Raw genomic sequence first — 11,206 nt, 5'->3', positions numbered from 1 at the left:
ATGAAACTCAATTACATTTGTTAATTAGTGTACTACCTTTTGATATGCTGTTACTTTATATTTTATTTTAGTTGGATCTAGTGCGTCTATAGGTTTGTTATTTGTCAATCTCTATATATATGGTTTTAAGGCAAACTAAAAGACTATATCTTCGTTTTTCTAGAATGCAAAACGCATCTAAAAGTTTTCTATGAACTTGGTATATTCATAATATATATATCGTTTATATGTATGTAAATATGATGCTAAAATCATTAGTTAGTACTCGTAGTATGCGTTTCGTTTATTGTTTTCCTTTTGTTTTTGTGGTTAAAATCGGTGTATAAAATTTGTGCTGTTTTTTCCCCGCTTGAACAAATCCTTTGCTTCATATCCATTTCTTTTTGTTTTTTGAAAAATTAACAATTCAAAATGGAGCAAGTACTTCACTCGTAATTTAAATGTTCGTCCAAAACTTGTTTGCTGTTTGTATATTCTATATTTTTGGGTATAGGTAATATTATTTAATTGTAGCATACAAAAATGTGTCTCATGCTAAGGCAACTTTTAACATTCGATATGGGATAGTTGTTAAGTACTTATATATTTGTTGTTGGTAGTGCTTACAAATTCGAGAGTATCTTACTGTGAATGAATTAATGCAATCACATGATATGTGTTATGAAGTTTTGAATACGTTTAAAGTGCTACATATGCTATGAAATTATATTTAATACCACCCATGATCTCAATTTCATCGTTACTGAATCTTTAAAGCCCAAAATGTACGAAATTTTATGACTGTTTTGCAGAAAAGCAGAAAAACAGAAAAACTCCAGCTTAAAAAGTATGCTACATAACATATTACAAAATGATTTGAGCTAGGGGCAAAATGTTCACAATTACTAATCTCTAAACAAGCTCGGTCAAATACAAATTTAAGGCTAATAAATCTTCAGAAAGTGAAGCTATGTGACGTATAGTTTTTGGGAGTGTAATTGTAGCGGGTGCGCTAATGATAGTTAACTATCATCTACAACGGACTTTTAAGATATGGCCCCCATGGCGGACACGCAATTGCTGCTGATCAGTGGTTCGCGCGAGTTGACGGACGTATTGGATGGATCAATCGACAGTGTGAACTCTGTAGAGGTCTCCACCGAATCATGTTGACTCTGCGTCTGTTCATGACGTCGAGGTTTCACCAGCTGTGCGGGGTCCTTATGCTGTACGCCGCCGTCCGCTGTGGCAGCGGGATAGCTGGAGACGCGTTTTAGTGTCTAAAATACAAATTAATACATCTGTGCATTTTATTATTTTTTAAAGAGAGTAACCTTGTCATTTAAGAGATCGGCAGCATTAGCAGCTGCTATGGATTCGTTGACGGGGCAAATATTTTTGCTAGAGGAGAATTTCTTGCGTTTTCGTTTAAGTGCCGCAATGGCGGTGAGGCCTGCAAAGTTGCGAAACAAAAGAGGCTAAGATTGCTTGGATATGTCACTGAAGTGTCAAACTCACCGCTAGTGGTGTGAAAAAAATGCGTACCCATACTAACATGCGTAGAGCTGGAGCTATGACTGACGCTAGCAGAGGTGGGTGGCATTGGCGTTGGAGTTGCCGTCGTTGTTGTTGTTGTGGAGTCGGCTCCATGATAGCCATAGCTATGCTGAGGTGAGTTCTGTGCATAAGTCACACGCACCTGGCCATGCACGGGAGCTGCATTTTGGGTTGAATTACAAACGGAGTCCTCCGACTTGGAGCGGCCAAGCATTTTGCTCACATTGCCCACTTTGGCGGCTTCGATTAGTGTGCCTGCAGAGAAAACATCATCATAATCGATATATCAATCAAATCAATCACTGTCAATATTCAGCCTTCCGGCTGGATACCAAACAGGGTTACAAATCAAAAAACCAAATGAACCTCAAATATTTTAAAAGCGTCAAGCCTTCTGTGCAAGCTTAGGCAAGAACCTAGCCAGACAATCACTCACCCCAACGCTTCTTATGTCCCGCTATGCGCTTGTTATACTTTAACGCACATTTGTTGTACTTTGGCACGCCAGGTGGCGCTGGTGAAGCAGCTGAGCTCAAAGGCGGCGTTGTGGGGGACTCGGCTGTAGTGCCCGTGCCTGCCGTCGTATGCTGTCGTCTGTGCATAAAGTTGGGTGTAAAGAGAGTGGACAACGTGGTGCTAAGTATCTCATGCTGATCATAATTATCCAGAGAAGTGGAGAACTCGGCGACAGGCGCAAGAGAACCCGTTGAGCCTGGCGGTGCTATGTTGAAACCCTTCATTAGACGGCGCTCCTTTTGCCGATTCTTTTTGCCACCACCACCTGGAAACTCAGACATAAATAAGTAAGTGCGGACCTAGCTAACATACTAGCTAGAATCAACTTACCTCCTGCTTGACCTGCTGTAACATTTGTGTCCATTCCACTGTTCTTGAGTATCTCAACGAGTTCGCAACGGAACGCTGAAATGTCCTGCTTTATTTCATTCACGTCGTCTTCGGTGACTCCCTGGGACTCTGCCTTGCGCTGCTCTACGGTAACATAGCGACGAACCAGATTGCGCATAATCTGTTGATACTTAAAGTCACGATCACTCGCCTGTTGCGCCTTACGCTAAGTGTGAGAAGAATAAATGATTTAAATTCTCGGCTTCTAGAAAGTTTAGGCAACCAAAAATGCGAAATGGCTTATACCTATTCTTAATATAGTTTGAGTAAGTATGTATGGTCTGCACAGATGTAAACAAATGCAAGAGCTTAGATATTTTTGAATGTGTTTATTTTTTTCAATCCGAATTCGAGAATTTAGAGGCTGTAAGAGCTGGAGCATCCAAATTGTGTATATAAGTCTCAGAAGCAATTTGTTTATATTCTTGAAACTAGATTTACGCCAACATAATCACACATAAACTTTGTCATGCCTCTACTGATACTAATAATTTTGAAAGATCGGATATACATATAACATCAGATATTTCACATTTTAATTTTCCAGCAACAAGGTGCGCTTGTTGACGCGCCATGCAAACGTTGCTGCCGACGGATTGGTCAACAAGTTGTGAGCTACACGATAAATAATCATATACTACTCATATTATTGTACCAGCAAAATTCTACATTAATTTTGTTAACTTAAGTATATATTCCAAATTTTTGCTCTATAGTTTTGCCCTGTAAGATGAAATGTTCGTAACTTCCTCCTTTACCCTAATGATTGAAAGGCATGGCTCACCATATGAAGAGTCAACTTACTCTAATAGTCTTTAGATGCTCACGTCTGGCTGCAGAGGAGCCACTGCAGAACACGCGGCGAATCCATTTGATGGCGTACCATATTGATTTGGGTGTGGGTATAATATTAAAAGGCGGCGGACAGGTGCCACCCTCTTCAAAGTAACTTATCCACAGCTTTGAGCGCGCAAATTTCCACTCCACATCCGCTCGCTCTGATATTAACTGATACGAGTGATTCATCATAGCAATCAACAAATTGAGCAGCACTACAATATTTATAACCGAGTAGGTGCCAAACATAAGCATGCCCCAAAAGCGTGTAAAGATCTTAATGCCATCCAGTTCAAAGCTGTCCAAGTCAATTAGGCCAAACACTGCCCAGAATAAAGTCTGTGTGGTTTCGAAGAGACTGAAGCAAAGCTTATAGTTTAGTAGGCATACGCATATATTAATACCAAAGGGGGACTTACTTGGAAAAGCGACGCCAGACTATGCAGGCATTGGGATCATTGGTACCATTTAGGCTTAGCAGCAGACTGGGTGAGACCTCCGGACAGCGTTTCTTTTCAAGATCTGCGTAGTACCTAAAGGAAGACAAGATTTAATATTGGTTGACTTTTAATATTTACCCATGAGATTGCTGAAATCTCTGTCTTTACTTACCACAACAGCTGATTTAGCCCACTACCAAAGGCAAAAAGAACCAAGACGTAGAGGAAGAAAAATTTCATGATATCCATGACCATGCGCGATAGCGACACTTGCAGTGGCCCCAAATGCGGGTTCACCGAGAATATGTATACCAGCTTGAGGCTACTGAAAATGTTCGCTGCGCTAAAGAGACCTTCCGAAATGAGCATGGGGTCCCAAGTATCCCAACGCTCACGCGGCAAGTCTGTGGCCTGCGAATTGAAAATCATTTCCTTTTGTACCTGAAAGAGAAAAAGTTCTTGACCGTTTGAATTTCTATTGAATTTCTTTTAATCGTTTTTAAGCTATCGCATACAGGAATTGGAAAAGAAAAAGATAACAGAGAATTCATACCTGAAAGAAGGACACAACGCGAAGTGCCACAGTGGCCACATAAAGCGAATTGGTGACAAAGTCTATGACGTTCCACATATCGTTGAGGTACTCCTGCAGACCAACGTCCCACAGCTGCTTGACCTCGCTCCAGATGAGACCGCTCACCCAGGCGAGTATGAGCCACTCAATGAAGGTGGGCTTGGCGCCACGTTTTGTGGGCAGCTGAAGCTCCTCCGCCTCGCTGAGCGAATAGCTGTCATCCGACCAAAACCAGCTCCCGATGAAAGTCTCAATGCGCTGCGAAGCGAGCATGAGCAAAAAGAGAAAAGTGAAGTAAGAGGCGCTGTGGCAGATGAACTTGATGAAAGGCTTGCGCATGGTCTGACCAATGCTGGAGTAAGGCGCAAGGATGTAAGCCAACGAAAAGATGGGAAACAAAATACCAATACGTATTATGTCCAAAGCCTGCAGAGCCATGTTCTTACGCCTGAAGCCGGGTAAACCTTCATACCAGATGCTTGCCAGCAGCTGCTGCACATTGGAGTGAGCTACGAACTAGAGAAAATAAGTAAAGCACTTGTTACTAAAAAGTAGATGGCAAAAGTACTTCAGCTTCACCTTCTTTTGTCGCAGCTTGATGGCCAGCTTAAGTCGGTTCAAGTGCATGCGCTCACCATGTTCGTAAACAGGGCCAGTGGGATCATGATTGAGCAAAATCTCCAGCTCATGCGAGGTGCGCGTGTGATCCAGCAGAGCAGTGGCAAAGTCCTGGCACTGCTTGCGTAGCTCTTGATACTCGTTCTTGAACTCGTGCTCGAGAAAACTCAAGCGACGCAGCTCCCAGGACAACTCAAAGGCCGTGAGTATGGGATCCTTGGAGGATAAGGCAATCAGACTGGGACTGGCTAGCGCGCGATACGCATTGATGCGTGAACGAGAGTGACGCAGCGAGTCCTCCTGACGCGACTGGACGCACTCATCGCAGCCACAGCGCACATCATGCGGCATGGGCAGCACTGCACCGCGATCTAAAAGTATCTTAATAATCTCATAATTGTCCCTATGTGCAGCCAAGATCAGCGGTGTTATGTCGGGAGTAAATGTCGACGTTTCCTCCGATGCAGACTCCCAGCTCTAAAATGCAAAGCAACAAACAATGATTTGTAAGTCTTGATCTAAAAGAAGATTTGCACATAGTCTCAAGATAAGCTTGGCGAACTGCAGCTTGCCAAATCGAATTTAACCATTAAACTCTTACGTGATTTCCTTCGGTCTGAAAGGTGACGTTTTCATGGTCCAGCAGCACCTCCACTGCCTCCACAAATTCCTCCGAGATAGAGTGCAGAAGCGCATCCTTTGTGTCCACATTGTAGTTGATTAGCAGCTCCACCATCTCCAGATTCTCATTGTCTATGGCCATTAGCAGAGCAGTGCGTCCCAGCGGATCCACACAGTTAACATTTATGTACTCCGTCTCTTGAGCCTTTTGCAGCATGCGCCTTGTGCCTGCCATATCTCCACGCTCCACAGCCAGCAGAAATTTCTTCTCTTCCAGCGTTAGCTGTCGTATCTCCTGATGCGGTCGTATGGTGTTCTCCTCCTCCATCATGCCGTGTATGCTGTGACGCTGAGAAAAACAAACAAATTAGCTGCTGCTCTGCCTCCTCCTCTTCTTTTTTTTTCACTCACTTTTACACGTCGCGCTGGCTCAATCTGCACGGCTATGTGTCCGCTACCGCTGCTCTCACTACCCAACTTCCGGTCGCCGCTATCCATGGCATCATTGTTATTCTTAATCTTGTTCAGTATGGGCGCTAGCACTGATTTTCTTCGGGCCGGACTGACAAAGTGTAGCTTTTTTCCTTCGTCTGTGTAAGAAGAAGCATGAATATAATAAATTAAGTTTCTTATAAGGATACTCATACTGCTATTAAGTAATTTACAAACAAACGCTTTTCTGTCATTCCTCAAAACATTGGAGGCTGGAAAATGTTATCTCGATATTCCATAGATTAAAGACTCCTCTCGAGCACTCATGAAAATTAAAGTTTTTAACAGACCTATGTAAATAGATAGTCCAAATCATATCTAGTAGCTTGCCTTTCCCTTTTGAAAACAGCGGGTCTAGATTTTTCAGATCATAATAACACCGCGAAAATAAAAGTAAACGACTTATACTTTTGACAAAATATAAGACTTTAAATTTAATTGACCAGGGAACTTTGAACAATTTAAATAAATCCAATTAAATTATTTTAATCATTCCGTATTTGATTTCATGCTCTTGCTTAAAATAACTTCTTATTAAAATGTTTGTGAAGCAAAATTATAAATGTTTTATTCCGTTTTTTAAAGTCCCAAGTAAATTTGTATGGATATGTTTTTTTTTTATTATTTTTTCTGTTATTTCTACTAAAAACATAAAGACAGACAAAAATTGAAATAGGCATGATTTAATCGACTCCTTGCTGATCATAAATTTATATCTATGTCTCTATAGTCTTTGCCACACCGCTTCTCTCTGATACACGTGTTTCAAAATATAAATCCATTTTTAATAAAAAATTATTAATTTTGAAATCAACTCTATTAGCTGCAATTATCCGTGAAAAATGTTAGCACAGGAGAGTCTCTTTTTTTCATTTGAAATGATAATTGATCTGATTGCTGTTTGCAATTCAATTTCATGCGCAGCAAACCAAGTTATAAAAGCAGTTTGACCCTGTATCCCTAGCTACGCACACAGCTAAAAGATTTGAAGGCCACAACGGGCAGGGAGGCAACTTATGCATGCAGCGCCATTAAATTATATTTGGCTTGATTTTAAAGCTAGAAAAAAGCAGCAGCATCAGCTGCAAATTAAATTATAATATGCAAGCAAGCACGCAAAACACGCGGCGTATACGCGATATTTGAATGTGAACGGCTGGGAGGGGGCCTAGACTAAGGCAACAGGGCGACATAGAAATCTGGGTCATTTGTTGCTTGTTTGTGCATATATTTAAAACACTACACACACATACACACGGACATATGTGGGTATTTGTGTGTGTGTTTATAAAACTGACAAAGTCTAGCACAGCTTTTAGAGCCAATGGGGCAGCGTTTATTTTGTGTGTGTGCGCAACTGATGAGTTGACAGTATTTGTCATTTAATTTCATATGGCATTGGTTGCATCAAGCAAGCAAGCAACAACACACACACAGACACACGCATTTAGACAAATACATATGCATTCGTTCCCTTGTCTTTACCAACAAATCAATGCATATGCACGACCTTCAAACATATACACATGCATATGTAGTAAGCTTGTACGCATATTCGAAACTATATCTATGCGCCCTTAAATGTGCAATATAAAAAGAATAAACAGTTGATTGAATGTTGAAAAATGCCGAAAACCTTTTAGTAATGCTTTTGGACATAATATATATATATTTTATATTTGAAATATATGTGTGCGCATGTGTTTTATAGGGTATTCAACAGTCGTAACTATACGTAGTGTGCTTTGACTTGAGAGTGTTGGTTACATTCGCGTGACACGTTCACCATGCAACGAGCGTTGAACTGTCATTGATTTCACACAGACACACACTCATGCATACAATAGTTTCTTTTACTTTCTGCAGAGCATGAGACTGCGCAGGACATAATCATAACCTAGGCGATATTATTTTAGCTTGTCGTAGGTCGGAGCACACCAACGGTCATACCATAAGGCGCAAGCAAAATGGCCAACGCCATTTTGTGAACAACAGACATACACGAATACACATGCACACAAGTGCAGTTGCAAGTTGTGCTAGTTAGAAATCAGAAACTATTGAAATGCTATTGATTGACCTGAAAATGAACCTCATCAAGTGCACTCTGCTCTGAGTGCTCGCCCGCAAGTCTGACTGACAGTTCATCGTGCTGCAAGCATTCAATTAGCGTTATAATCTGGTCAGCAAGGGACTGGATACATTTTGTTTTTTGACTTTCACTGACGAGTTAGAATAGTGTTCTTTTGCCTTTGCTTTCATTTGTATTGAACTGAATGGTCCTCAATGACTCGCAGTTGTATATTAAGTATAAGCAGATAATTCTTAGCAATAATCGAATGAAGATTTGATCACGCAACTCCTTCATTTCATACGTGAGTTTACTTCCAACCTTTTGAACTCTTTATTCAACATTATAAGGAATTTCCCAAATCAATGTATAAAATAGAGGGCCCATTGAAATGAAATAAAATATATAAATAATAGAATAAAATAAGGGAAGACTAATATAATTTTTCAATTTTCATGACATATTATAATTAGAACTTATACAACAATTTTGTACTGATAAAACCGATAACCTTTACTATCTGAAATCTTAAGTTTATCTCATATACCAACATATTATTATCATTGAAAAAGTTGTGTTCCGAAGTCATCCTGCTTAAAATTTAAGCATATGAGAGATTGATAAAAAGCGATATAATAAAACAAATGAAATTCTCTTTACTTTAATAGCAAACAAAATATATATTTTTTATACACATTGCCCATTACGAGACTGTATTAATTAAATTTTGTTATAATACATTTTTAATTTTGTTATAGTAAAAGTTTTAGTCATGCTTCGCATAACAAGCAAAGGGTGAAGTTAAAATTCTTACGACATACGTGGCGTATACTTAATATTAGTAGTTACAACATACCTTCGCCTTCCTCGCTGGCTTTCGTGTCGTTCCATTTCGACAACTGGCAATAAAGAAAGCAGAAATAAATGGATTGTTAGTTAAGTTAAGTTATGCAAAAGCAGTTAAGTTAGTAATGTTTATTAGTAGTGAGAAATAGATTAAGAAAATATTATAGAATTAGATGAAATATTATTGTACTATTATTGTTATTTGAATCCAAATCGCATTTGAGATTCAGAGAAGGTGTAAATATCTTTTCACCTACTGCAACTATTGCCGAATTTGTTGCATTAAGACAAAGAACCTTGCAGCTTCACAGACCTTGACACATAGACGGATACACGGCAGTAACAGTAACAATGCCAACTGCACGAAACTAAAAGCAAGCCAGAGATAATTAAATGTCAAGACTAGCTCTTGTTGTTGTTTTTATTTTGTTGTTGTTTTGCCTTCATGCCTGACCAAGCCGCAGCTAAAGCCACACGCCACACGCATACATATGCATGTGTGCTGGCATCTCTTTCGCAGCGCCGCTTTGGGTTCAGGTTCGTGTGGCTTCACCTTTTCCGAAGGTTTGGCAGCTTCCGCTGGAAAAGCGACAGACTGAAAAAGTGTGAGACCAGCGGCTGCTGCAAATCTTCGGCTTTGAATTTGTCCTTGTTGTGGGCACCGGTAAAGAACTTTGACACACACAGACACAAATAAGTCCTTGCTAAGCAAAGACAGCAGCGAAGGACAGAGTAAGAAGAAGCAGAGGCAGCAGCGCTGAAGTGCCGGACAAACACTTGCCAAAAGGCTTTAAATTTTTTGTTCTATGTGGCAACAACTTGTGTGTTCAAGAGTGCGTGGCATGCTTTATGTTGCAACTTGCCACAGGCAGCTTAGCAGTGGAAGGCCAAGCGCGCTCTTGTCTTGAAAGCCACAGCTACTGCTACGGCTACTTTTGTAGAAACCAAAGCTTGTACACATTACGTATGCGCCACGTTGTCTGAATTAATAGGGCAGCAACTTTGGTTACACTGCCGGCCTTGGCGGTGCCTTTTAATTGAGGGCACTGCACTCAGCCAGAATGACCGCACGGCTTGCAGCACACTCAGCCCCCGCCCTCCTTCTTTCTCCATCAACAACGACCCTTTGATAGCTTCGTGTAAGCCTTGTTTTGTTCCTGCTAAAAGCTGCTTTACTATCGCCCTACACCCACATATGTACATATGCATACAAGCACATAAGCGTGTCTGTGTGTGTGTGTGTCTATGTCTGTGTATTAGTATGCATGTGTTTGTGTTTCGTTTCCGTTGCCCGCTGAACATGCAAAGTCAAGCAGACTAAACAACAAGCTTTTTTTGTGTGTGTGTGACATACAAATACCATTGCACCTCATACACATGCACATGCACTTGCATACAGAGTTGCGCGAAAACTAGGTTAACTCGTTTTCATCGTTAAATTCATGCCACTGAAATATGGAAACAAAAAACAAGATCAACAAATTATAAAAACTTTGTGAAGAACCGTTTGATGCCTGGTATAACGACTTTCAATTCTCTGATATATGCATTCTCTTACCATTAGTTTATATACATATGTAGTTGTCAAGTATGATTTTTAGGAGTAATACCCTTATCTGAATTTTTTCCGCTCAAGTATATGCTAATATACATAGTATCAAATATATATAAATAACATAATATTAAATTCAAATTATATGTGCCAGCTATAAATGATTTTCCCGTATTTCTTATATTATATAAGGTATATAACATAACATACATACATAAGATTGAATTTCATTAAGCTAAAGTTACAAAAATTAAATCTAAAAATAATAACCCGTAAAATCATGAATTTCCGGATTTCATAAGAATACGAGTTTCTTAATAAATCTGCTGAAGATTTAAGCGTTTTATAACCACATGCGAACATTTTTCACATAAACTACAATAAAAAAGTAAAATAAATATAAGAAAAGAAATGATTAACGTCTAGGAATAGATCTAGTATATATTTTTACATCAGCCAAAAGAAACTTCTTGACAAATTTAAGCAGCCCCCCTTTTGCGCAGATATTGTTACACCATACTTCTCAATTAAATATCGGATGTAGACAAAATTAACAGAATATAAGTATAACAATGCAAGTTGGTATATTCATCGCTGTGCCTGCTACGAATTGTGGCGGAACTTTCTTGATTTGTGAATAATATGATGAAAAGTTTGGAGTCTCTAATAGTTGGTAAAATTTTGGAGTGAAATTTAAATTAAAGGATTAAATA

At 39.6% G+C, this 11,206-nt stretch overlaps 1 protein-coding gene across 1 annotated transcript; it reads right to left on the bottom strand.

The window, feature by feature from the left end:
- Positions 1-522: 522 nt before the first annotated feature.
- LOC108598147 (transient receptor potential-gamma protein) lies at positions 523-8,979 on the bottom strand. The gene is made up of 13 exons (XM_017984767.2): positions 8,952-8,979; positions 5,944-6,122; positions 5,513-5,881; positions 4,873-5,388; positions 4,273-4,809; positions 3,892-4,160; positions 3,699-3,812; positions 3,247-3,637; positions 2,383-2,608; positions 1,973-2,317; positions 1,498-1,791; positions 1,314-1,432; positions 523-1,259 (listed from the first exon to the last, which is right to left on the bottom strand). Exons 2-13 carry the CDS (start codon positions 6,028-6,030, stop codon positions 1,026-1,028), a joined length of 3,501 nt encoding a protein of 1,166 aa, XP_017840256.2. The 5' UTR covers positions 6,031-6,122; positions 8,952-8,979; the 3' UTR covers positions 523-1,025.
- Positions 8,980-11,206: the final 2,227 nt, after the last annotated feature.

This window comes from Drosophila busckii, unplaced genomic scaffold (genome assembly GCF_011750605.1).
Source record: "Drosophila busckii strain San Diego stock center, stock number 13000-0081.31 unplaced genomic scaffold, ASM1175060v1 chrUn_07, whole genome shotgun sequence".
Classification (NCBI taxonomy): Eukaryota; Metazoa; Arthropoda; class Insecta; order Diptera; family Drosophilidae; genus Drosophila; species Drosophila busckii.
Note: the sequence above shows the minus strand (reverse complement) of the source record. Positions and strands in the feature narration are given on the sequence as shown.